At 36.2% G+C, this 26,957-nt stretch overlaps 1 protein-coding gene across 1 annotated transcript in view; it reads left to right on the forward strand.

The window, feature by feature from the left end:
- Window positions 1-26,957, forward strand: part of SPATA16 (spermatogenesis associated 16) — a 252,495-nt gene that overhangs the window by 161,993 nt on the left and 63,545 nt on the right. Inside the window, exon 6 of the mRNA XM_043593302.1 lies at window positions 4,030-4,114. Within this exon, the coding sequence (XP_043449237.1) occupies window positions 4,030-4,114 (85 nt within the window). The remainder of the gene's footprint in view (window positions 1-4,029; window positions 4,115-26,957) is intronic.

Raw genomic sequence — 26,957 nt, forward strand, 5'->3', positions numbered from 1 at the left:
TGTTGGAGCAAGGTCAGAGGAGAGCAGGAAGAGAGATATTCGAGATACAGGGTACACACAGCTTTTTCAAGGAGTTTTTTGTGGGTTTGTTGTTTGTTTTTTTATACAGAAGGAAAGCATTAAGATGATAATTGGAAGGGAAGTGGATCAAGAGAGGCTTTTGGGGTGTTTTACTTTAAGATGGCAGAAACAACAGCATTTCTGTATGCTGGTAGAAAAGCTCCAGGGGAAAAAAGAAAAAGAAAATGAAAAAGAGAAAAGAAAAGAAACAAGGAAGAAAGAATGAATTACTGGACAGTCCCATGGGTGGAATGAGATCTGATGCAGAAGTGTGCATGAGTGGGTGGGTGGGTGGTCGGGTTCACACTCTGCCATGTAAAATGCTTAACCTGGTGCTTAGCACTAAAAAAAGTCCAAAAGGGACAGATATGAAACCACTCACTGTCAATTAAAAGGGTTTTGCTAACATGATCCTACAGTTCCAGTGCAGCCACAATATTTGGTAGATTAATGAAAATAAGTTGAGTAGAATAATGAAAACAAAACAAAGACATTTAGAAGCAACGTTGAATCACATTGACTAGCCTCCAGGATATTGGTCTAAAGGTAAACAGAGATACCTGAGTGAAAGTAGGAAGAATCACAGATACCGTTTACATTCGATTCATGAGGTGAGTCTGACAGGACCAGGATCCCACAAGGTACTTGACTCCTTGTAGATGCTCTGAGTTGATTAATTAATTATCTTTGCCCTTTATAAATTCAGCATGATGAAAAACCCCTGTCTCTTGCCTCACAAGTACTGCATGGTATAATGTTATTTCCATGCTCTTTTCATGTTCCCCCACTGAATTTTATACTGACTTATAAAGGCTAAGCTGTAGGGCAGAGCTGTGATAGAAGACCAAACAAAGGAAGGTGGGTGGTAAAAGCATAACTGCCACTTCCACTGGGAAGAAAATGGGGTCAAAACAACTACGATGTAAATTGTGTTCCCAATATTAAAATAAATCTAACACTTATAAAAAATGTATCAGCCAACATGTGACTTTATGAAACCATACTTTGTTATTTAATACAAGTATCTTTTTTACTATTATAAGAATTGTGCTTTGCTGAGGTCAGATAATAAATTTCAATAAATCTCAATTCCTCGCTTGTTTCAATATAAATTTGGAGATGTGTTCCTTTGGAAAAAGACTTGAGCCCCCAGGTATAATAAAATCATATTTAAGAATGTAGCAGTGTGGGGCACCTGGGTGGCTCCATCACTGAGTGGCCGACTTCAGCTCAGGTCATGATCTCGTGGCTTGTGAGTTCAAGCCCCGCACCAGGCTCTGTCCAGACAGCTCAGAGCCTGGCTCCTGCTTCGGATTCTGTGTCTCCCTCTCTCTCTGCCCACCCCCAACTCGTGCTCTGTCTGTCTGTCTCTCTCTCTCTCTAGGATAATTAAACATTGAAAAAATTAAAGAATGTAGCAATTTGGCAGCATGTAATTACAGAAAAAGCAACTTTTGGAAGACATTAATAAAAGTACTAAAACTCCTTTTTTTTTTTTTTTCCAACATTTATTTATTTTTGGGACAGAGAGAGACAGAGCATGAACGGGGAGGGGCAGAGAAAGAGGGAGACACAGAATCGGAAACAGGCTCCAGGCTCTGAGCCATCAGCCCAGAGCCTGACGCGGGGCTCGAACTCACGGGCCGCGAGATCGTGACCTGGCTGAAGTCGGACGCTTAACCGACTGCGCCACCCAGGCGCCCCTAAAACTCCTTATTTTTACAATGGTCAACTCAAAACCAAACCATCAAAAGCATTAAAAATTCAGGAAAGCTCTAGAAATCCACTGTCGTGACCTTTTTCTCTTCACAATTGTTCTCATCTAAGAATAACAATCACTAATATGATAGAAACTATCAGTTTAGCTTTTATTTAACTCAAGCCTCTGTGCCTATGATCCAGGATTATCTTTTACACTTTTTGCATGTTTCAAATTTGTAAAGTTTCTTTCTTGAACTCTGCACAACAGTTTTAGTACAATGTATACATTGTCCCTAAAGAGAAAACAGTAGACTGAAATGTTTTAGGGGGCCTGTGGCCAGGACATATAGAAGCTGGTGCCTGTTAACCGACAGGCATATCGATGCTGGCCACCTGTTGCTCAACCTCATCATTTATCTTAGAGTTAGGCAAACTATACCAAGTCCAGCCTCCCATATATTTTTGGAAATAATGTCTTATGGAACACAACCCCATTCATTTGTTTACTATTGCTTATCGCTCCTTCCACAAGGCAAAGTTGAGTAGTTGTAAGACCACATGGCCTGCAGAGCCTAAAATATTTACTATCTGACCCTTTATAGAAAAACGTTTTCCCATCCCTGGTTTAACTAATGGTTGGTATCCTCATTAATCAATGTTTGTTGAGAAATAAATACATATCCATATGGTAATGGGAGGAGGAATCAGACAGCTTCTATGAATATGTGTGTGCTGTCTTTGAGAGGGAGATTTTTTACATTTTTCATTGATTTCACAAATTCAGAATTTATTAAATGGGTTTCTGTTAGGTGACAGGTACCTACCCGTCAAATAGACTTCCTTTTTAGGTAGTCATGAGAGGAAAATTTTTCCAAGTGTTTCTATCAAAATGCATATTTTGAAATTCACTTTTGTCCCCTCTTGTCTGTAATTTTTATAACTTTTTCTACTTCTTATATATTTACACAACATCAAAACCTCCTACCTCACTTTATCTTATCATTAAACTAGGGCTTTGAAAAATGTAAGAGGGTTCTTAAAAGATTAGTTATTCCTAAACTATTGACATTTATTTTTAAATGTCGGTGGACAGCTCCTTTCCAATACCATTTGTGTAAAAAGAAATATATTGAGCTGAATAACCCTCCAAATGGCGATATTTTTTTTCCATTGTTAATTTTGAAAGTCCTAATTTTTGTCTGTCCTGAGCAAGAATCTAAACATTTTAATTCTTTCAACAGAGTACCATAGTAAGTTTATAGCTGCTGTGCCTTAGACAACCTATACTTAGGGAAAGGAAATTTCCAATTCAATTTACAATGATGTCAAGAAACAACACATATCTGCAGGCAAAGATAAGAAAAACATTCAGGGGTACACAGCGATAGGTCTACTTAAATAAATAAAACTTTTGGTACTAGTGATTAGGTACACAGGATTATTATATGTTTAATTGGTTAACGTTACAATTTGGAATTACTTCTAGTCACATTTAATTGGATTTGGAATCTCTGGAGAAAAGAAATAGAGAGGCCCAGCAGAAACAGTCATAAAAGTAAACTGTTTTTCCAAAGGGTGCTAAGCAATGAATTAATATCAATTGCACAATAGTTTTTAATATCTTCTCAGCTTAATAAGACTAATTCAATGGTTGTACACACTAGATACTAAAACCAATTCAATTAAACACAAAAGTTGGGGGAGGGGAGTGTTTGTTGAATTGGAAATTTTTATTTTTACTTTTAAGGAGGCCAATTTAATCAGAGGTAAATAATCTTTAATTCAGGTAAAGTCTAAGATATGCTTACATGGCAGTACAATACTTAGCTACATATGCTATGTTAGGTTTGAAGGCATTTTAGAGTCCATAACATATGTGTTGCTCTATAAAGGTTTTGAAGCTTAATAAGGGGCAACCAAAACAATGCATTCCTTCATAGTCTTTAAATATTCTTATACTGTGCAAACAGAAAAAAAAATCTAGAATACAAATGCTGTTTGCTTCTTATTCTTTTAGCTTAGATTACAAAAAAGAAACCAAAAACCAAAAAAACAAAAAACAAAAAACAAAACCCAGAAAGCAAAAACAACCCTATTTTCTACATCCTAAAATTTGCTTGGGCTTTGCTCAATATTAGTCTAGTCAAATTTTATATATTACAAAATCTTCTTCTTCAGTATTTATATATACTACCTGTTATGGTTTTGTTCTGTCCTATAAATTTTTTTGTTTTTTGTTTTTTGTTTTTAATTTGTCCTTGTTCTTAGGAGTGCCATGATTGCTGACTACATGTTCTGGCTCTGTGGAGGAAGTGAACAGTGTATAAGCAAGCTCATCAAACTGTATTGGCAGGTAAAAATTTATATCCCAGTTAGGGAGGAGGAACCCATCTCATTTTTAGAACCAAAATGAAGAATTGGTGCTTAAATGACTGCTGAAGAAAGTAGCTTTGGCCATATCAATCAGAAGGACACCACTCAGTAGTAATGTATTTATAATGAAGTAGACTTTCTGTGACTTATTTTAAGGGCAAAATTCAAGGTTGTTAACCCTTGGCCCATACTTCAGTTTTACAACCCAATATAAATTTTAGACATCCCAGGAACTATTTTCCCAAGTATGCTGCTATAATGACATGATCCTTTAAAATATGAACATTGTATTCTCATAGATTCTTCTTGATCTATGACCTGTAAAAGCAGATGCTAGAAGTAATATCAATTACATAATAAAGGAAAATGCAAAGATCAGTTGTATTTGTTGAGTAATATTTAGTGTTGGAACACTTAACTAGTAACAAACTGCAGATCTTCTTTCTCATTTATTATTCAAAATGGCAGCAAGAATTCATATCCAAGGTCAATGAGATCCCAAGAAGAGAGTCATAATTTCTTAAATTATAAAGAGAATTTAGAATTTACTAGTTCAATCTCCTTTACAACATACAAATCTATTCATTTCCTGTCCTCTCTGAGCAAATTGTTGATGACTTTCTGCTGAAATAGATCCAAAATGAAGAGCTCATTTAAGCCCAAGAAACAACATCCAATTTGCTAATTATTAAACTGTTTTCCTCATATGAAGTAGATTTCTACTCCCTTAAAACTTCAATCCAGTGGTTCCCAGTAGGGCAACATGGACAAAATGGAAACACATTTCCAAATGAAATTTTTTCAACTATTTGAAAATGAACTACAAAAGCCAGCTCCCTCCTCCATATCTTCTCTCCAGACTGTATGGGGCATTTTATTCCTCATACTTCAAGATATTGAATTGAATTGAATTGAATTGAATTGAATTGAATTGAATTGAATATGAACCTTTTGAACTAACTAGAATAAGATATGTTCAAACACAAATATGAAAGGGAGAAATAATCATCAATAATCTTTTATACTTCCTGATTTTTCCCATATTTTCACTACTGTGTCTTGGCCCATTTTCTGTTTTTATATCATGTATTTATTAGAAAATAAAGTATTAGATTTATCATGTAAAAGGCTCACTAGTTTATATGGTTCCATCTAAATATTTGGAGTTTTAGCCTACTATAAAAAATAAAGGTTTACATTAGTCCTACTATACTTGAGACCTGTGACTATTTGAAAAAAATTGACCTTCTAGTAAACAAAATTTTAATCTCAAAAATATTTTTAATTTGCTCAGAGGTTAAAAATCTTCCTAATGGAATCTGTAACATGCAAAACAGCAGCACTTATAGTCATGTAATTAAATAGTTGTAAAGAATTGCTAGATGTAAAAGATAAGCAAATAATATGGGCTTTGATATAATAAAGGAAGAAGACTTTTTATTAAAGGATTTCAGAAGCTTCTGGAGAGAAGTGGGAAAGGAGTTGAATCTTAAGGGTTAGATAACATTCAGCAAGCTTGGCATATAGTAGGTCCCAAATAAATGTTTGATTTAATTTGTTCATTCACTAAACAAGCAAATATCAACTACTTCCTGTGTTTTCTACATTGAACTAGGAAAAAATAGGTCTAGTGTTGGTACAACCTAAGACTGGTTAAGACTAACTGTAAATAATTTTTTTCTGTTCCCTTTAGCTTTCAAAGAACACTAATACCCCCATTTTATTTACATCAAACTAAGAAAATAATCTCCACTTACCAATACATGCATATTTGCTATACAAAAAGGAAGAAAACAAATACTATTATTTAATTATCCTGTATTAATAAAAGATAAGAAAAACATATTTTTCTTTGTATTCTCTTTTTCTCTTTTATTTTTATTATTATTTTTTTAATCCCCATCACCTGTTTAACCCATCACCCCCACCTACCTCCCTTTTAGCAACCATCAGGTTGTTCTCTATAGTTAAGAGTCTGTTCTTGTGTTTGCCTCTCTTTTTCTCTCCTTTTTTTCCCCTTTGCTTGTTTGTTTTGTTTCTTGAATTCCACACATGAGTGAAATCATATAGTATTTGTCTTTCTCTGACTGACTTATTTCATTTAGCATTATACTCTCCAGATCCATCCATGTCGTTGCAAATGGCAAGATTTCATTGGTTTTTTTTTATGGCTGAATAATATTCCATTGTTTATACATACCACTTCTTCTTCTTTATCCATTCATCAGTTGTTGGACACTTGGGCTGTTTCCATAATTTGGCTATTACAGATAATGCTGCAGTAAACATCTTGGTGCATGTATCTCTTTGAATTAGTACTTTTGTATTCCTTGTGTTAATACCTAGCAGTGTAATTGCTGGATCGTGGGGTAGTTCTAGTTTTAACTTTTTGAGGAACCTCCAGACTGTTCTCCAGAGTGGCTGCACCAGTTTGCATTCCCACCAATAGTGCAAGAAGGTTCCCCTTTCTCCACATCCTCACCAATACCTGTTGTTTTTTGGTGTTATTGATTTCAGACATTCTGACAGGTGTGAGGCAATAATCTCATGATAGTTTTGATTTGCATTTCCCTGGTGAAGAGTGATGTTGAGCATCTTTTCATGTGTCTTTTAGCCATCTGTATGTCTTCTTTATAAAAATGTCTATTCATGTTTTCTGCCCATTTTTAATTGGATTATTCATCTTTGAGGTATTGAGTTGCTCTTTTTCTCTTTTAATTTGAAGCAACTTGGCATACTGGAAAAGAGCCTTTGTTTGGAAATCAGGTCTGACTCCATCTAAGTTCTAACACCAAATAGCTATCTAACCTAAGGCAAGTTAGTTTTTAGAAGAACTTCAACTAGAAAATAAGAGAGACCAGCAGAAAGTGTTTGGGAAGGTGTATTCTCAAAGCTCATTTTAGCACTAAAATCTAATATTTTAAGCACATCCAAAAATGATGTCACATATATTAAGATAGAAAGAAATGACATAATTAGAAATTTCATCCTGCAGATAAAGTCCATAAATTAAACCCTACTGACTAGCCTCAATAGTAGCACACCACACCATTCTCACCAATTACATACTTCCTTATGTGAGCCTGCCTCTCCCTGATCTTAAATTAAATGTATACATCTTCCCCTCCCAAACCTTCTGTCCTAAATCAAAAGGGGCTTTTGGACATTGCCAGTGAGTGCCCAATCCATGCCATCTTTAAACACAGGGAGACAGGGATGCACCACCACCCAATCCACCGTGACAGTTATACTGCTAAATTTAAGAATGCCCTCCAAACATCACAGACAAGAAACTGTATCTTCATAGACATCCATAGACATCAATGAAGGCTTAGAGGCTATTTTCACTACTTTTGTAGAGGATGAAGTTACTGTATATCTTCCTTTCAACCACATAAAATGCCTACCATTCTGATCAGTTATTCTTCTCAGAGGTCTTAAACAGGAAATGGAAAATTTCAGTATGTAAAAATGTGAGAACCAGTCTATACCTACTCTCACAGATGGTTGGCTCATAAGGCCTTGGATATAAAAGAACAGACCTTCGCTTTGGTGAGCTCAAGAATGCTTTTGAATTGTATTAGGAATGGTTTTCATATCATCAACCCAGCAAGAAAAAAAGGCATACAACTCTACACTACATGAAAGCTCACATCAGAATATATCACTCTGAATAAAAGTGTTTGCACATGTTATTCTATAATAGCATCACTTCTTCAGAGCTAGAGAGGGTTGGAAATAACTTGTCACAACTGTACTTACATGCATGCCTCTGCAACTCGATACCCAGTCTCCTATTATCAGCCACTCTCATTTTCTGAAACACCTTGAGACCTCATCACAATTCTGAACTAATTAACAAAACGGAAATCCCCTAATCAGGCTGAGAATTAGCTCTTTTGAAGCAGTGACCACTATGTATTTATACACTACTCCTAAAGTAACAATTTTATTTCAAGATTTTTTACAGTAAACTGGAGTCCACCTCCTAAGCCACTTGCCCCTTAGATCCAGGGCTAGATTTAATAGCATTCAGAAACGAAACTCCCTCTTCTTCCATTCCTATTTCCCTTTCCTGGTTTCTCACCTTCACTTTCTGCCATGCTGTCAGCCACATGGATTTTCTGGTGTGTGGCTTTATCTCTTGCAGTGTGAGTAACAGAACCAATTCTGGTTTGCACTGCTTAGCAAAATGGAGTGAGAAAAGATAACAGCTAATTCTGTTGCAGAAGTCCCACAAAACAAGCACAGAGGAGCCCCCACTAAACAGGGGCAAGCTGCTTGATCAACCCATTCTTCACCTTAATAGTTTCTTTTCAAATTTCTTTCTTTCTTTTTTGAATGACAAACCTCTCTGAGAAAATAAGATCTCAGAGAGATCTTAAATAAGATCTAAAATAAGATCTCATTATATTGGAAATTGATCTACACATAGAATACTGAGAATTATAGTTTTTTCACTCTTATGAAAAGGTTATGCAATTTTTCTGGGATAAGAAATTAAAATATATTCAACATCTCATCAATGTCAATATTTCACTTTAATGGCAATAACAGGTACAACCCTGATTCACGAAATCTCTAATAGCGAATGGAATCAGAGCTCCTGTAGCTCACAAGATCTCATATGGATAGGCAGGCATCAAGAATAACCAAAATTCATATTACATCATTCCCTTTGTGTTCAAGTCAATGAGATTATCTTTACTAAGTCTATATCATCAAAGTTATCTATGTCAGCAGTTTGTTTCAATTTAAAGCCATCTGAACAAAAATGACCTTCAAAGGAGAAAAAGCCATTTGCCAAGTGTCTGTTGATTTTTGTCCCTAGAAACTCTCAAGGCTGTGTCAATCTCACCTCCAGTATTAGAAAATTCATATTGTGTTTTTGACTCCAGCCACCTCATTTACAGTAGCAGCTTGACAAAAAAACAAAACAAAACAAAACAAAACAAAAAAAACTCATAGTTTTTCAGCAGCATCTCTAATAGTAAATTCAGCATTTAACCAAAAGATTTGCTTCATATATGTGACTAAGATATCAGCCATTATAAAGCTAGTCCTGGAATGAACTTCTCACTATCAATCTGTTCTAAGGAGTTTTCCTTTCTCTTAAAAAATTTTCAAGAATTAATCAAACCAAATCACTTCTAAATTTTGTCTCTGAATTGCCAACAAACTCCTCTATTAAGAAAGAGCCTCATGGTGTGTTCTTGTGTCTTGACAAAGATCTACTGCAAAGGCACTGTTGTGAGCTCTTGGCTCTGAGGAAGTTGAAGACTTTCACAGCAATTGAAAGACCTCTTTTGGGATTGTGGGAGGGGCTGTTGACACCAATACAGGCCCCTGTAGAAAGCCTGACATGTGGAGCATCTTTCCTCAGTGAAGCAGCTAAGGCTGAGGCAGTGCCAACTTCACAGATCCTTCATCTGTGCAGAGAATGCCAAGACTTCCCATCCAATTCAACTTGTACTTGGCATGGAACGTTCACCATCTTAAAGATATCAATGGCCTAAATGATTTCCAAAGAGCTCACCAACACGAAATTTTTCTTTGGTGAAGTTAGTCTACTCTCAAGGGACAAAACTCAGGAGGTGGCTATGTTGAGAGAGAAAAGATTTTCCCCAGCCATATGCTTGAGGAAGATGGTGCACAGTCTATGGGCCCTTCCATGGCTTTCACAGACCACAGGTTAAGTCCCTTCTGTACTCCTCTTTGCAACAGCTCTTTTTCTTTTTGGTATTGGGCCTAGCAGGAGACATTTACTGCTTCCAAAACTCAAAGCAAAAAATAGCACCCAGAATGTTCGTGTCATATAGTTCCTCCTGAAACTGCACTACAGTCATTCAAGCTCGAAACCTTTCCAATCCAGTGTGTGCAGACTACTCTTAGATTAGTGGGTGCTTTTCTGGGTGCCTGGATGGTTCAGTTGGTTAAGCATTGGACTCCTGATTTCAGCTCAGGTCATAATCTCATGGTTCATGGGATCAAGCCCCATGCTGGGCTCTGTGCTGACAGCAGGGGCCGGCTTGGGATTCTCTCTTTCCCTTTCTCTCTGCCAGCTCATGTTTGCATGTTCTCTCTCTTTTTCTCAAAATAAATAAATAAACATTAAAAACATTAGTGGGTACTTTCTTCTTTACTTTCAAACTGTATTTGTCATTCATACTCACTCAGCAAATATTTATTGAGCACTTATTAGTGACTGTGTCTTAAGCACTGTGCTACGTGCACTGTACTAAAAGCACTGTGCTATTAACAAATACAGCAGTGAACAAAATGCTCACTGCTTGTCCTGTACTCAAGAAGCATGCGTTCTAGCACAAAAATGTAACAAGAAAAACATCTGGTACTTAAATTAGACACCACTTCTTCCTAATCTGTTTTTCTTCCGTAGTGCATTGCAAATAGCAATTCAATACATATTTGTTAAAGTCAGTCAACCAAGTTAAATATTATTTGACATGAAACTCAAACCAATAATGTCAAGAATATTTTGGAATAGTTTCTTTATTTGTTATTAAAAAAATCAGTGCTTATTGATTTCAACAACTATTTGTGTGTGTGTGTGTGTGTGTGTGTGTGTGTATTTTAAGTTCACAAATGTGGACAACTTTTGTGCTTCGAGTTTGAGATTTATCAGAGTATCTGGAGAAGGTTGCAGATTTCCAACAGTCTGTTACTTCATTGATTTCTGTGCTCATGGTTTTCTCCATGAAAACCCTAAGGTTTTATCTATTAGCTTCTTCTTTCAAACATAGCAATCAAGACAGCAGCAAACTAATGAATTTCTCTGCACTAACCAGACAATGATACACAATAACTGATGTAACTTAATCCCTTATACCAATAATGAAGACTAACTTTTTTACTCCAATTCATTGTGTTTCTTCTTGATATTGCAAAATTACCCCAATATTAGTCTTTTACATGATACAGACTTATGGTATCTCAATTTCAGAGTAAAAATAAAATCTTCAACATAAAATTACAGGCAAATTAAGGTCAACCAGAATTTTTTTTATTATCTTTTTTTTTAATGTTTACTTATTTTTGAGAGAGACAGAGACAGAATGCAAGTGGGTTAGGGGCAGAGAGAGAGGGAGACACAGAAGCAGAAGCAGGCTCCAGGCTCCAGGCTCCGAGCTGTCAGCACACAGCCCGACGCGGGGCTTGAACTCACAAGCTGTGAGATCATGACCTGAGCCGAAGTCGGACGCTCAACTGATTGAGCCACCCACGTGCCCCTTTTTTTATTATCTTTAACAAAACACCTACATATTCAGTAGAATAAAAATGTGTTTTAAAGATTTGCTTCCATGTGAAAAATGTTTCCACAGAAAGGAACAAAATAAAAATGCCATATGAGCATTTCTCCTAATGGCCTTTGTTTATAGTCTATTTATTTATTTGGCCCCATCAAGCATACAGTTTATAAAATATTTGGACAGGAGTGTCTGAAAGCAATACAAGCCTTGTGATATTTATATTATATATAATTTAATAAGCACCAAACTCACTTACCTAAAAATATTTTTCCTGTCAACTACCATGTGTCATGCTTAAATTCTCACCATTTGCCATTGAGTCTCTAGTCAACCCCAGGTAATATGCAGAAGAAATTTTATCTGTAAGTGTTTAACTCATTAATGGATGACTCTTGAACACAATTGTGAGGATTATTTTGAAACTTCTTAGTCCCTTTGGAAATATGAAAGCAGAATCCTGAGGAACAAGATGGAAGGAAAGGTAAGCTCTGACGAGGAAAGATGACAGGATGTTCTGAAATACAAGGAATATAGGTTGAGCAGAAGGACCCTATAAAGGCAATGGATATATGTGCTTAACCCTGTGAATGAAAGAAAGTAAAACAGACACTATAGGGAAGTAGAAAGAAGTCAGGCCTACGATTCACAAGCTGTAACTTCTAGTTCCAATGCTAGGATTTAATTTTGGGTAAGTCACTTCATTTCCATATTAGTCAGCTACTGCTACAATACTGCTGTGTAACAAATCACTCTTAAATTCAGTGGTTTCTCATAATAATAAGCAGGTTGGCTTATCAGTCATGATTTGACTGATCTAGGCTAGTCTTGGCTGTACTTAGCTACCCTTAGCTCCAAGCTGTGGAGAGGCCCAAGTATGGTCCACATGCAATGGCTATCTGATGTCTGTTTATCTTACGGCAAATTGCAGAATTCTAAGAGAGAAAGCAGAACTATATAAGCACATATCAAGCCTCTGCTTATACCATGCTTGTTAACATCCTGTTAGCCAGAGCAAGCCATATATGGTTATTCTGTTCACTGCCAAACCATGATAAAAGTAATATTGTTACAGAGATGGGGGAAATTGAGACCAGCAACTCAATCTGGTTTATCATAACTGCTCTGGACTTTAGTTTCTGCTGCTGTATGATGACGAAGTTGGCTTAGGCCTGTGATTCTCAAACACTGGTCTAGTGAACTGCATCAGAATCACAGTGTTGGGTGAGGTTCTAAAAACTGTGTTTGTCTACTTCCCCCCAACTAAGTGATTCTGATGCACAACCCTCAGCTAGACGGTCTGTAAGGCCATTTACAAATTTTTAAGTTTACAAACAACTTTGCCTACCATAGCGTTTATCTACAGCTTTGCTAGGTGCAGAGGCAGAGTGTCAGGGTACCTGCACAGGTGATACTGCCTACCTGACAATGCAACTGATATAATCCATTAGCCCATATTCTCCCCTCAGTCTTCCCACTGTGTAGATGCCTCTAGTAAGTGAGGCAGCCTGTTCTTCCTGTTTTTAAATGTTAACTGCTCTCCCCTTCTCACCAGAATATAAGTCAGGTTTCCCTGCCCTCCTCCCAACCCCAAAGCAAACTCTTTGCTGCTTCAGGTTCTTTCCTACATTCAGTTTTACATCTAGACAACAATGAGCATTGCAGTCATTTTTAGTCACTTGCCTACAAAGAGATTTGTCCATTAAGCTAGGCAGTATTAAAATCCTCATTTTGTGAATTCTCCTATTTCTTGGTTAGAAGACAGGCTAACGAGGAAGTGTCCAAACTGAGATGAGAGGTAAAAGAGAGCTTCCCCTCCTGGGTCTTGGAAAAAGATAAATGTAGAAATGAATTTCTCATCTAATTATTCATTCCTGTTTATATATTCTTTAATGATATGTTTCCATGGTTACCAGCGTTGTTAAATGCTGCCTGTGTTTCACTTTGCTTTGATGCTATTTGAGGTAGTATGCCAGTAGGAGAGGTTCACTTTAAAATGAAAGATGTAATTGAGGCATGTATTTGATGTAAGGTTGAGTGTTTCTGTGAAGAAGATAGTGACCATGACATTATTTGCTGTTTGTATACTTTAGTGTAGTTCTTCCCTTGATGTTCTGTGAGTGTCCCAGGCATTAGGAAGGAAGAAAGGAAGGAAAAGAGGGAGGGAGGAAGGAAGAGAGGAAAGGATGGAGGAAAAAATGTGAATCATATTCACATACTGAATCCATGTGTACATTTAGTACCATTATATATATTTAGTGACACATATTTGCCCAGATTGTCAAGTAGGTGAGGTTGCTTTTTATGTGCCCCATTCCTCTCTTCTCCCCATGCTGTCCCCACTCCTCGCTCCACCTATACATGCCAAGAGTCAAAGCCGCCTTTCAAAAATGTGTCATATAATCAATTACCTCACCTCAGTGTGAATTTTAGTCAGAGTGCCACCTTTTCAGAGGTTGTCTGCTTTTGAAACCCTAATTGCCACTGAGAAATAAACAGCTTTGTCCCCGGCTAAAACAATGAGGCATCCAGATCATATAAGAATTTGGGAGCAGTGCCTCAGAATGGGCCCTGCAGGAGGACCGCATATCTCACTTGTGTATCAGCCCTCTATCCACAAGTTGATAATTCAAGCTCATTAGAAAATAGTGGCATCATATCAAGCAAGAAAATTCAATTTTCAGCCACTCCTAAGAAATATTTACTTAGTATTTGTCTTCAGAAATATGTATATATTATATTAATATATAAGATATTAAATATATATTTAATAAATTAATTTATAAATAACATATAAATTAATAAATATATTAAATATATTTATATGGTATCAGTTTGGTTTTGTAAAAATTTCAGTAGGTTATTAAGGAAACTCACACCATTTAAATAAAGTCAGCATTTCCTTTTCTTTTTTTCCCTTCTAAAAAGCTTTTTAGGTTTCTGACAGTTCTTAACAGAACAAAAAGTAACCTCTAAGTTTCTTTTCATTTTCTTTCATTTGAGAATGATATGGGTTTCATAGATTTAAGGCAGTTTGGGCCTTCTTTTACTTGAACAAATTTAAGGGTAGCTATTTGATTCCCAGGAGTCAGTGCTATTCTACTAGATTGCCATGAGGTTATTTTGTTTCCATAAAGATTTTGCCTCCCAGTTTAAATTTGCAAACATGTTGATTCCTTCTTTGCTTTGTTTGCATCTAAAAATCAAAAATTGTTATGATCCAAACCAAATTTAGAGGTTTTTATAGTTATCTTTTATATTTCCCATAGATTTTTATGGGTTATTGATTTACAAGCTTGCAGAGAAATTGAGGTCACTTTTTTTTAGCAGTTGGAGATGCAGAATAAATATTCCATGAAATCATGAAATTTTTTAAGCTGTGTGCACCCAAGTATAAGATAATCTGTAAAGCTCAAAGCTTTTAATGTTTTTATTTATATTCAGCCATCTTTTTATGGCATTGCATGCCAATTAAATATGAATTCTCCTCTTTTCTTGAATTCATACGATTGATTTCTCGTCACTAATTTTTGAAGACTGTGTACTCTGCCTATCCTGTAGTTCCTGGTTGAATCATTTCCTTTTTCATCCCTTTCTCATCTTTTCTAATCTTCCTTCTTCCAGGTAATGAGGCCTCAGCATTTTAAATGTCAATCTTCAACATGTGGCATGATTTGCTTTTTTGAGGATCATAAAATAACTGTTAAACTGACCTATTTTTTTATCCAAGAGAGCATAGATGATATTTTATACAGTGCAGTCTAAACCAGGAGTCAACAGTCTATGAGGGACAATAGCCCCCAGAAAACCTTGGAAGGGCTATTTCAAGCCCAAACCTAAAGAGACAGAAAACACCAAAATTACCATGACAAATCTTCATTTTATTTATTCTTCATCACGTGGGGGTTGGCCTGCTTTAACATTCATGTATAAGGCCAAGATCGGAAATAAAACTGGAGATTGGACACATAACTTGGAAATATAGTGGCAGGTCTCTTAAAGATAGCATTTCATTTCATTTCATCTAATATGACTTCAAGTTGTAGTTTGCTATTGTCATAGAGTATGTGTATGGGTGCATAATAAATATTTATAGATATATAGATATATATTTGTGTGTATGTATAGTAAATATACAGTGTGTAATATACAGTATTACACACACACACACACACACACACACACACACACATACACACAACAGGTCTGTCACATTTCTCACAGATACAATTATGCCCCTTCTGAGACCTCTTGTTGATGGGAAGTTACATATAGGAGTATACGTGCTCCATAATAGCGTCTTCCTGCAACCTCTTACCTCCTAAAAATTAAAGTCCTCCAGGAGGAGTCACAGCCTGGAAAATATTTATTGCAGATAAATAAGAGAAATAATAACAAAGAAGAAGAGGTATCTGGTTGCTGGGACAAAGCTGAAACTTGCGAGAGAAAAGAAATTATGGGGATATGGAAGTAAACCAAAGACAAATTTTGAGTGGTAGACTATAGCACTATAAATACATTTTTCTACACAAACAGTACCTTTCACTAGATCCTAGATAGACCATCATCTCTCCTTGGTCTGTGTACCACCAGGGCCATGGAGCTACTAGCTTCCAAGATGAATAGCTTCCTCATTGGAACGCTATATCAGAACGTTTTTCCCCCTGCTAAGGATTCCTCTTATGCCCTGTGAAGCTTTATGGAAGCTATAAACTTCATTTGTGAGTCTGCACACCATAAATGGCTCAGAGCAAGAGGCTCAGACTGAGCTAGAACTGCTGAGTCCCAGCTCAGTCCCAAGGTAGCCATGTGAAGTACTGCAGATTGTATAATATAAAGACTGGGTTTTCCTAATCTTTAAAATGGGATAATAATATCTGTTTTCCAGTGTTGCCTTAGCAAGTAAAGAGAATAATTTATCTATAGCACTTAGCCATTGCCCAAGAGCACTCATTTAATTGGTAAAGGAGTTTTACAGATTTGTCAATGAAATAAATGAAGTCTACCTACGCAGAGTACATACAATAGCAGGTTGCTCTCTGATGACAGAAAGTTAGTCCCTGAAACTTAACGTCTTCTCTCCAAATTAAGCATACTTGGATTCTTTCAATTCCTCCAGTATACAGCATTTCAAGGGCATCCTACACTTTTCCACTCAAAGTCATCTTGTGTACTAGCGGACAAAATAAAAGAAGTACAAGTCTGGGAACCAGGTCACCAGGTTCTCGTCCCAACTCTGCCATCAGTCAGCTCTGTGCACCAGCAAGTCATACCCCAATCTAAAACCACCAGTCAAGAAATGCAATCAGAAAACAATATACAGTTAAGAATAGGAATATCTATCTTCATATAATTAAACTAAGTATAGAGAAGAAATGCACAATGACAAAAAAAGGGTCCCAAACTGTGTTGACATTTACCACCAAACACAGAGGCCAAAGCCCATTAGTAATACCCGTTTGTGCTTATGAAATAATTACAGGTAATGTAGCTATTTATTCCTGTGATACCTTTTGGTGATTCATTTTAAATCATCAGGAATAAAAGCTCTGTGGCATCCTAAAGAGTCTGGAGGCTGCTGAAACCCACACTTATAACTCTTGAGTTTCTATCAGCTGATTTTTCTTTAGTGTGCAAGCAGAAAATGATTCAGGGTCTTTATAATGAATGTACTTTAAATTCTATTTATAAATTATATGTACTTTACCATTAAATAAGCTAGACGAACTCAAGCACATTATTATTTAAGTTCCCCTATCAAGAAGGCTTTCATTTAATTTTTGTAAATATTTCTCTTTGAGACAGGCATTCTAGTTGATCGCATTCCTTAAATCTAATGAGGGGCTGATGGGCAAAACAGTCTTATTGTGGCCAGGAGATATGAAGGATGACTATTCTGTTTTCTGTTAGGGTTATTGTTTTGAAGAGGATCTTGACCTGGTTTAGGTTTGATGTGGTCTGTTTGTTTCTCTGTTAGAGTTAGAGTCAAGTTCTTGATGTCTTTGAAGACAGGAATAAGATAGTCATGGGAAAAGAAAGTAAAACTTGATCTTGTAATTCTACAAATTTGCTGTCTAACTAGAAGGATGAAAAATCACTTAGCATAAGAGAAAGCATTGGTTTAGGAGACTTGCTTTCTTGTCCTGCTTTCTTCTCTAATTTTGTTACCTGAGTTAAGTCACCAGAACTCAGCAAGATTCAGTTACCTTGGTTATGAAGTTGAGTGATTTTAAAATAATATCTTAGTTTCTTTTCATCTCTTTAGTTCTATGCTAAAGGGGCATGGAAATAAAATTTTGCTATCAAATATGATTAAAAGTTAATACAGAGTGAATTTTAGTCATTCAATACTGAAGTTATTCAGCTAACGGAAGCATCATATATAATCAAAACCTTAACTCTAACCCTAACCAGACTGGATGGTGGACAACAGTGTACACATACACACACACACACACACACACACACACACACACACACTAAATGGATATATATATATGTATATACATATATATATAAGTATATACATATATATATATACTTACATATGTTCTAAAATTCTATAGAACTCACACTGCAAAACTAAAGTAAATTAAATGTTTAGAATTTAAAATGATATTTATTATGGCTGTTTTTAATTTTTTTTTCTCAAATATTATGGCTATTTTTAAATAGGATGTATTGCAAAGTAAAAAATTCACAACAGCTATATAAAAATTTGTTCAGGGGCACCTGGGTGGCTCAGTCGGTTAAGCATCCGACTTTGGCTTAGGTCAAGATCTCTCAGTTCGTGAGTTTTTTCCCTGCGTTGGGCTCTGTATTGACAGCTCAGAGCCTGGAACCTGTTCAGATTCTGTGTCTCCCTCTCTCTCTCTGCCCTACCCCTGCTCACACTCTGTCTCTCTCTGTCTCTCTCAAAAATAAATAACATTAAAAAAATTCATTATATGCTCACCTCAGTACAAGTAACCTGTTCATACAATCTTGGTCAGATACTGCAAATAAAAATTTAAATTTCTTGATTTAAATTGCATGAAGACATGACTTTCACATCACTGGATTGATAAATGTAATGGCAAAGCTGCCAAATATTCCCTTATATAGAATATACAGAACTTTCAGTGAAGGTTGTTCAATAAAAGAACTCTCATAAATGCAAGGTAATATTTCAGCCTTAAAATGTTGATCATCAAGGCAGGGGCAAACAATCAATTATTACGTATTTTATTCTGACATACCATTATATTAATAAAATCATCATTAAAATGTCAATCTTGGCTATTACATAAGTGATACAGTGAATAGGTTTATAGGGAAATCTCAAGGAAAGATGTTTTGCTCTTTAGGAAAATTTGTTCTTTAAGTTAATCTTAAATTTCAAGAAAATTGGACTCTTTCAAATTGAACCCATATATATTCAAAAGGATTAAATTTGAAAATTATTGCTCACAAAATTTTATTTTTCCATTTTCTAGAAAATTCCAGTCATCATTCAAAATTACATCATTATTAATGTAATAGCAAAGAATCATATTAGCCACTAAAATCTAAAGATTCCTGTTTCAATCATTTATAGCTTGAAAGTAGAGCACTGCTTCCTTTGAGTCTAATGTGAACTCTGAGAATAATACAATCATAATATTCATTCACTAGTAATACTAAGACTTTATGAGAATTAAAAGAAATAGGATATAAAAAAGCATCTATCACACTGCTAAATGAAAAGTTATTTTATCTCTTTAAACACCATGTTTTTTGTTTACTTTTAAAACAATACGTAAAGCTTAGAAGGAAAAAATGGATTATGAAAGAGATTCAAATTTTTGTTTATTATTGTTTGTGAATTAGGGTAGACTAACTGCTAAAACAAACAACTCCAATATTTCAGTAACCTAAAACAATAAAAATCAATTTCTCACTCACTGTTGCAGTTCCTGGGTGTTTCTGATTGTTTCTCCCAAAATCAGCAATAATGAGAACCCATAGTTCTTCCACTATATACCTCCATCTTCCTCCATGTCCTGGCAGTCTTCCCTCTTCAGGAAGCTGATAGAGAAAGAAAATGGAGGATCACACTAGGCAGAGTTTTATGGGCAATGCCAAGAAAAAGTATCCTTCCCACTTACATTCCATTTATCCACACATGGCTATGCTTAACTGCAAGGGGGCCTGAAAAATGCCTAACCACGTGCCCAGGACACTTATACATGTATATGTCCTAAAATTCTGTAGCACTCACATATACCACAAAATGAAAGTAAATGATTTAGAATTTAAACCAGTGTTTAATATGACTGGTGGTTTTTTTTTTAATTTTTTTTCAACATTTATTTATTTTTGGGACAGAGAGAGACAGAGCATAAACAGGGGAGGGGCAGAGAGAGAGGGAGACACAGAATCGGAAACAGGCTCCAGACTCTGAGCCATCAGCCCAGAGCCTGACGCGGGGCTTGAACTCACGGACCGCGAGATCGTGACCTGGCTGAAGTCGGACGCTTAACCGACTGCGCCACCCAGGTGCCCCGAATATGACTGTTTTAAAACAAGAGAGTCCCAGGAGGTAAAACCATAATTTTTGAAGAGAAAGTGAAATATAATATTTGAGACCCTAATTCTAAATTCTATAAAATTAAAAAGCTGTTCATCCTGAGAAAAGTCACTTAAGCCTCTTCAAGTCACTTAATTCATCTCCAATTCAGTGAATTGGGCTGGAAAATTCCCAAGGTTCCTTCCAGATCTAATCTTGTAAGTAAAGCAATTTACTGCAATTATGGCCAACTCTGATATTGGAAGCATTAAAGGAATAATTTGATAATAATCTATAATAATGTGATCACATTTTCTAATTAGAACTGACAAGATTTCTACTACTGAATCACTATCACTGGACACATAGTTGAAAGGTTGCAATTTGTTGAAATCCTCCAGCAAAAATATGGGAAAAATTTCATAATCTCATCATCCTGAAAATGTTTATAGTTTCTGCCAGATTTATCCTAGGCACCCTGAGTGCCCTTAAAAATTTACCAGGAAGAAGCAACTCTCTTGGATTTAGAAGAGGAAGTGAATAGTGTTTCTTTTTTTTGCTAGTCTTCTTTTCCCTCTACTTTGATGGCTTTTCCTTTACTGTTGACAGAATATCTCTCTTTCCCTGTCTCCCCCATCGTCTCCCTTGTTGTAAAATTATCCTGGGCAAATTGATTTCTGAGGTAGCAAATGGATTTTTTTTGCTTAGCTAAAGAACAAGGAGAAATTATTATAAGTTACTGTTTGTAGAGGAAATGAGCTGCCCACATACATTCTTGGTTTATATAACTATAAGCTTTAAAACTTGACAAATGTGAGGATAACAATAGAGAGTTATTAGAAGCCCCAAATGTAAACACCTAATTTCAAAGCCTTTTTGTGTGTGTAGCAACAGAGAAAGCATAATTAACAGCAATGCACACTTAACAACAGAACATGTGTACTGACTGTTTTCCCCATTCTTTGTACACGTGCAACATTTATTGACACCAGAGAAACTCACACATTGGGAAAGAATAACTCAACTGCAGAAAATTTTTGTCAAATTAAAAAGTATCATTTAAAATATATCTTTTATGGCACAAAAAGAGACACATAGACCAATGGAATAGAATAGAAACCCCAGAACTAGACCCACAAACGTATGGCCAACTCATCTTTGACAAAGCAGGAAAGAACATCCAATGGAAAAAAGACAGCCTCTTTAACAAATGGTGCTGGGAGAACTGGCAACATGCAGAAGGTTGAAACTAGACCACTTTCGCACACCATTCACAAAAATAAACTCAAAATGGATAAAGGACCTAAATGTGAGACAGGAAACCATCAAAACCTTAGAGGAGAAAGCAGGAAAAGACCTCTCTGACCTCAGCCGTAGCAATCTCTTACTCGACACATCCCCAAAGGCAAGGGAATTAAAAGCAAAAGTGAATTACTGGGACCTTATGAAGATAAAAAGCTTCTGCACAGCAAAGGAAACAACCAACAAAACTAAAAGGCAACCAACGGAAGGGGAAAAGATATTCGCAAATGACATATCGGACAAAGGGCTAGTATCCAAAATCTATAAAGAGCTCACCAAACTCCACACCCGAAAAACAAATAACCCAGTGAAGAAATGGGCAGAAAACATGAATAGACACTTCTCTAAAGAAGACATCCGGATGGCCAACAGGCACATGAAAAGATGTTCAGCGTCGCTCCTTATCAGGGAAATACAAATCAAAACCACACTCAGGTATCACCTCATGCCAGTCAGAGTGGCCAAAATGAACAAATCAGGAGACTATAGATGCTGGAGAGGATGTGGAGAAACGGGAACCCTCTTGCACTGTTGGTGGGAATGCAAAGTGGTGCAGCCGCTCTGGAAAGCAGTGTGGAGGTTCCTCAGAAAATTAAAAATAGACCTACCCTATGACCCAGCAATAGCACTGCTAGGAATTTATCCAAGGGATACAGGAGTACTGATGCATAGGGCCACTTGTACCCCAATGTTCATAGCAGCACTCTCAACAATAACCAAATTATGGAAAGAGCCTAAATGTCCATCAACTGATGAATGGATAAAGAAATTGTGGTTTATATACACAATGGAATATTACGTGGCAATGAGAAAAAATGAAATATGGCCTTTTGTAGCAACGTGGATGGAACTGGAGAGTGTGATGCTAAGTGAAATAAGCCATACAGAGAAAGACAGATACCATATGGTTTCACTCTTATGTGGATCCTGAGAAACTTAACAGGAACCCATGGGGGAGGGGAAGGAAAAAAAAAAAAAGAGGTTAGAATGGGAGACAGCCAAAGCATAAGAGACTGTTAAAAACTGAGAACAAACTGAGGGTTGATGGGGGGTGGGAGGGAAGAGAGGGTGGGTGATGGGTATTGAGGAGGGCACCTTTTGGGATGAGCACTGGGTGTTGTATGGAAACCAATTTGTCAATAAATTTCATAAAAAAAAAATTAAAAAAAAATAAAATATATCTTTTAGTATAGGTTACTTTTTAAAGTTTTTATTTAAATTCCAGTTAATATTGCAGTGTAATAGTTTCAAGCATAAAATATAGTGATCAACGATTCCATGCATCACCAGGTGCTCACCACAACAAGTGCACTCCTTAATCCCCATCACCTGTTTAACCCACCCCCCCTGTCCACCTCCCTTCTGGTAACCGTCAATTTGTTCTCTATAGTTAAGTCTGATTCTTGGTTTGCCTGTTTCTTTCTCTTTTTTTTTCCCCTTTGCTCCTTTGTTTCTTAAAATCCATATATGAGTGAAATGTCTTTCTCTGACTTATTTCACTTAGCATTATACTCTCTAGGTCCACCCACGTTGCTGCAAATGGCAAGATTTCATTCTTTTTTATGGTTGAATAATATTCCATATATATACATGAATAATATTGGAGTAATATTAATACATATATATGCATATATATATCCATATATATATATATGCTACCTCTTTTCTATCCATTCATCAATAGATGAACATTGGGTTGTTTCCATAATTTGGCTGTTATAGATAATGCTACTATAAACATAAGGGTGCACTTATCCCTTTGATTCAGTATTTTTGTATTCTTTGTGTAAATACCTAGTAGTGCGATTACTGGATCACAGGGTAGTTCTACTGTTTTCTACAGTGGCTGTACAAGTTTGCATTCCCACCAACAGTGCAAGAGGGTTCCCCTTTCCCCACATCCTCACCACTACCTGTTGCTTCTTGTTGATTTTAGCCATTCTGACAAGTGTGAGGTGATATCTCATGGTAGTTTTGATTTGCATTTCCCTGATGATGAGTGATGTTGAGCATCTTTTCATGTGTCTCTTGGCCATTTGTATGTCTTCTTGGGAAAATTATCAGATGTGTCATTTGCAAATAACTTCTCTCATTCCATACATTGCCTTTTAGTTATGTTGATTGTTTCCCTCACTGTGCTGAGGCTTTATATTTTGATGTAGTCCCAATAGTTTATTTTTGCTTTTGTTTCCCTTGCCTCAAAAAAGTTGCTACAGCCAATGTCAGAGAGATTCCTGCCTGTGCTCTCTTGAAGGATTTTTATGATTTCAGGTGTCACATTTAGATCTTGAATCTCTGTTGAGCTTATTTTTTGTGTATGGTGAAAGAGAATGGTTCAGTTTCACTCTTTTGCATGTTACTGTTCAGTTTTCCCAGCACCATTTGTTGAAGAGATAGTCTTTCCCATTGGATATTCTTTCCTGCTTTGTTGAAGATTAATTGACCCTATAATTGTGAGTTTATTTCTGGGTTTTCTATTCCATTGGTGTATGTGTTTATTTTTGTGTTTATTTTTGTACCATACTGTTTTAACTACTACAACTTTGTAATATAAATTGAAATCTGGAATTGAGATGCCTCCAGCTTTGCTTTGCTTTGCTTTTCAAGACTGCTTTGACTATTCAGGGTGTTTTGTGGTTCCATACAAATTTTAGTATTGTTTGATCTAGTTCTGTGAAGAATGCTGTTGATATTTTGATAGGGATTGCTTTGGGTAGTATAGACATTTCAACAATATTTGTTTTCCCAATCCATGAGCATGGAATGTTTTCCTTTTTCTGTGTGTCATCTCTAATTTCTCTCATCAGTGTTTATAATTTTCAGAGTACAGGTCTTTTACCTCTTTGGTTAGGTTTATTCCTCCATATCTTCTTATTTTTGGTGCAATTGTAATGGGCTTGATTTCTTAAATTCTCTTTCTGCTGTTTCATTATTGGTGTATAGAAATGCAACAGATTTCTTGGTGCATCTTACTTTTTACAGGCTGCAATTCCTCACCTTGTCTCTTCCTCTATTTATTTTCAAAATCAAGGAAAATCTTTGATGATTAGAAATAGTTTACAATCTATATTTTAGTACCTATGATTATTACAAAATATTCCAGTGTTTAAAAATCCTTAAGCATAATCTTTCATTTGCTGATATTAGACTCTTCATGAAAGGCAAGCCCAACCCTAAATTACTAAATCATTATCATCACAAAATGAAAACCTGATATTTTGGTGTCTAACTCGAACAGTCAAAAATTCCCTCTATTTTAGTAATGCTAAATTTTTTTCTAGATTATTTCACTGAGTCATTCAATAATGCACCAGAAATATTATATATAAATGTTGTATATAAACACATATACACACATATAATAGTGTGTGTGTGTGTGTGTATATATATATATATATATTAGACTCTATGTAATATACCAATACAATAATATAATACTCTATATAATATATACTGTATTCCTTTACAAGAACAATGTGAGACAGATTCAAAGCCCCAAGATTCTCTGTCTCTGGAAGAACAAAAAATATTAATACATAAAGACACAAAAAGGATGTGTCAGGATCTGGTGAAAGGGTAATTTGTGTTCTCATTTCTACTCTATCTTATAGTATTTTTTCTTGGGGTTATAATAATGTGTTTTGAGAAAATATCTCTATGGAAACTTCAATTATTATTCTCACATACACACTTTGCTCACTCACCCACCTCCTTACGCATCTTCAAGATGGCGGGCAGAAACCACAAAAAGACCCCATATCTACTGACTGTGATTAGTGAGAGAGGGAGGCTGTGCCCAGCACATACCCTCCTGAGTGGAGAGCCCTGTGAAACCCTAAATGCAATTCGCTGAGCAGCAAGCCAAGAGTACAGTGCCTTAAATGAACAGATCAAGCTGCCACACAAAACCCACACTTCTGCCACTTGCAAAAAAGCTGGTATAGGCTCTTGGGCACGAGTCTTACTGTCCCTGCTGTGAGATGGCTTAGCAAAGTTACCTTGCCAGCAGTCACTTAAGCTGCCAGTAGTTGGAAAAGAAATGGGATGAAGAGAGTGTTTTCTTCTATCTTGGCCTTACTGAGATACTGTTAATGTCTCTCTGGAAGCAAACTAGAGAATTAAATACCTTTGTTAATTTTTTTGAGCCAGAATTTAAAGCAAAATACCCTTCACCAAGATATTTAGAGAAAAGCTATTTGGGAGTTAGGAACTATTATGGGATCAATTGTGTCCCCCCAAAATTCATATTCTGGAGTCCTAACCCAGTGCTGCAGATTGTCATTGTATTGGAAATAGGTATTTAAAGTGTTAATTAAGTTCAAATGAGGTCTTTAGGTGGGTCTTAATCCAATGTGACTGATGTCCTTATAAGAAAATGAGATTAGGATACAGACATACACAGAGGAAAACAAAACAAAACAAAACAAAACAAAACAAAACAAAACAAAACCCATATAGAGACACAAGAAGCTACATAGCCATCTACAAGTCAAGGAGAGAGGCCTGAGAAGAAAGCAATCTTGCGGACACCTTGATCTCAGACTTCTAGCCTCTGGAACCATGAATTTCCATCATTTAAGGCACCCAGTCTGTGATACTTCATTATGTCAACTCTGGCAAGCTAATATGGGAATAGTTTACAAAAGGTAAAAAAGTCAGATCATGACCTTAAACTCAGGTCTAAAACAGCTCCCCTCTTCAGCATATCCTCCCACACTCATCTAGGTATGATTACTTACATTTTTGGTCTGGACAGGCCATCCCCTGATTGGTTCCAGCTGTGAACTGAACCTGGTACCTAAACACCATATTTGAGTTCTCAATCCACATCTCTGAATTCCAGACCTGCTGGCTGCATTACCGTTGTTAGCCTTCCAAAGTTGGGATCCAGGACTCAGCACCCAGATCCTGCTGTACAATCATAATCCATTGCTACCTCCGCTGAGGGCTAGCTCTGGGTTTGGAATCACAGTTGTATTCTTTGTTCCCCTGACAGTTCCTCAAACCTGGGAAGGGCAATATGGTGGGCAATGTAAGCTCTTTCATTCAGCCATTCTGAAATTCGCCCCACAACAAATTTAAAATGTAAATTTTAAAGTTTACATCATTTTCTGAGCCCCTCAGAGAAAGGAGGACCCTTTACATCCAGAAAATTTTTACAAAGCTGCTCTGTTGCACACAGTCTAGATGATCATAGAGGCTACTGGAAGTCACTTGAGAAATGGAATAGGCGGTGAACAATTAGGTTTCTCAGTTTAAAATCAATTCCTTATTGCTCTTAATACCAATCAGAAACTTGTTTACAAAGTGCTATGACGGTAATAATATAAATTGCTGTTTGTTAAATCTTTTTTTCTTTGTTGGATGGTTCAAATCTATTCTTTTTCCTTAAGATTGTTGGCACTCTTAGTTGTCACTGAAAAAAACTTATTCCTATAAATAAATACGGGTTTTTGTAATATGCTTTTATGCTATTTTCAGAAAAATGAGATAACTATAGACATTTCCACTTTTTATTCAATGTTCAACCCTCATTAGAAGGATAAGTTGTAGGAAAGGAATAAATTCCTTTTAAAACTTCACATAACTTTCCTTTTGGTCTGTTTCAAATAGTAATGGACCTAGTTAAAACAGGAAGCTCAGGGTGATGGCTGGCTTTATCAAGAATGGTACATGAGCAAAGAAAATTTAAAGAACTTCTTAAATAGCCAAATCCATGTCAAGTGGCT

Source organism: Prionailurus bengalensis, chromosome C2 (assembly GCF_016509475.1).
Source record: "Prionailurus bengalensis isolate Pbe53 chromosome C2, Fcat_Pben_1.1_paternal_pri, whole genome shotgun sequence".
Classification (NCBI taxonomy): Eukaryota; Metazoa; Chordata; class Mammalia; order Carnivora; family Felidae; genus Prionailurus; species Prionailurus bengalensis.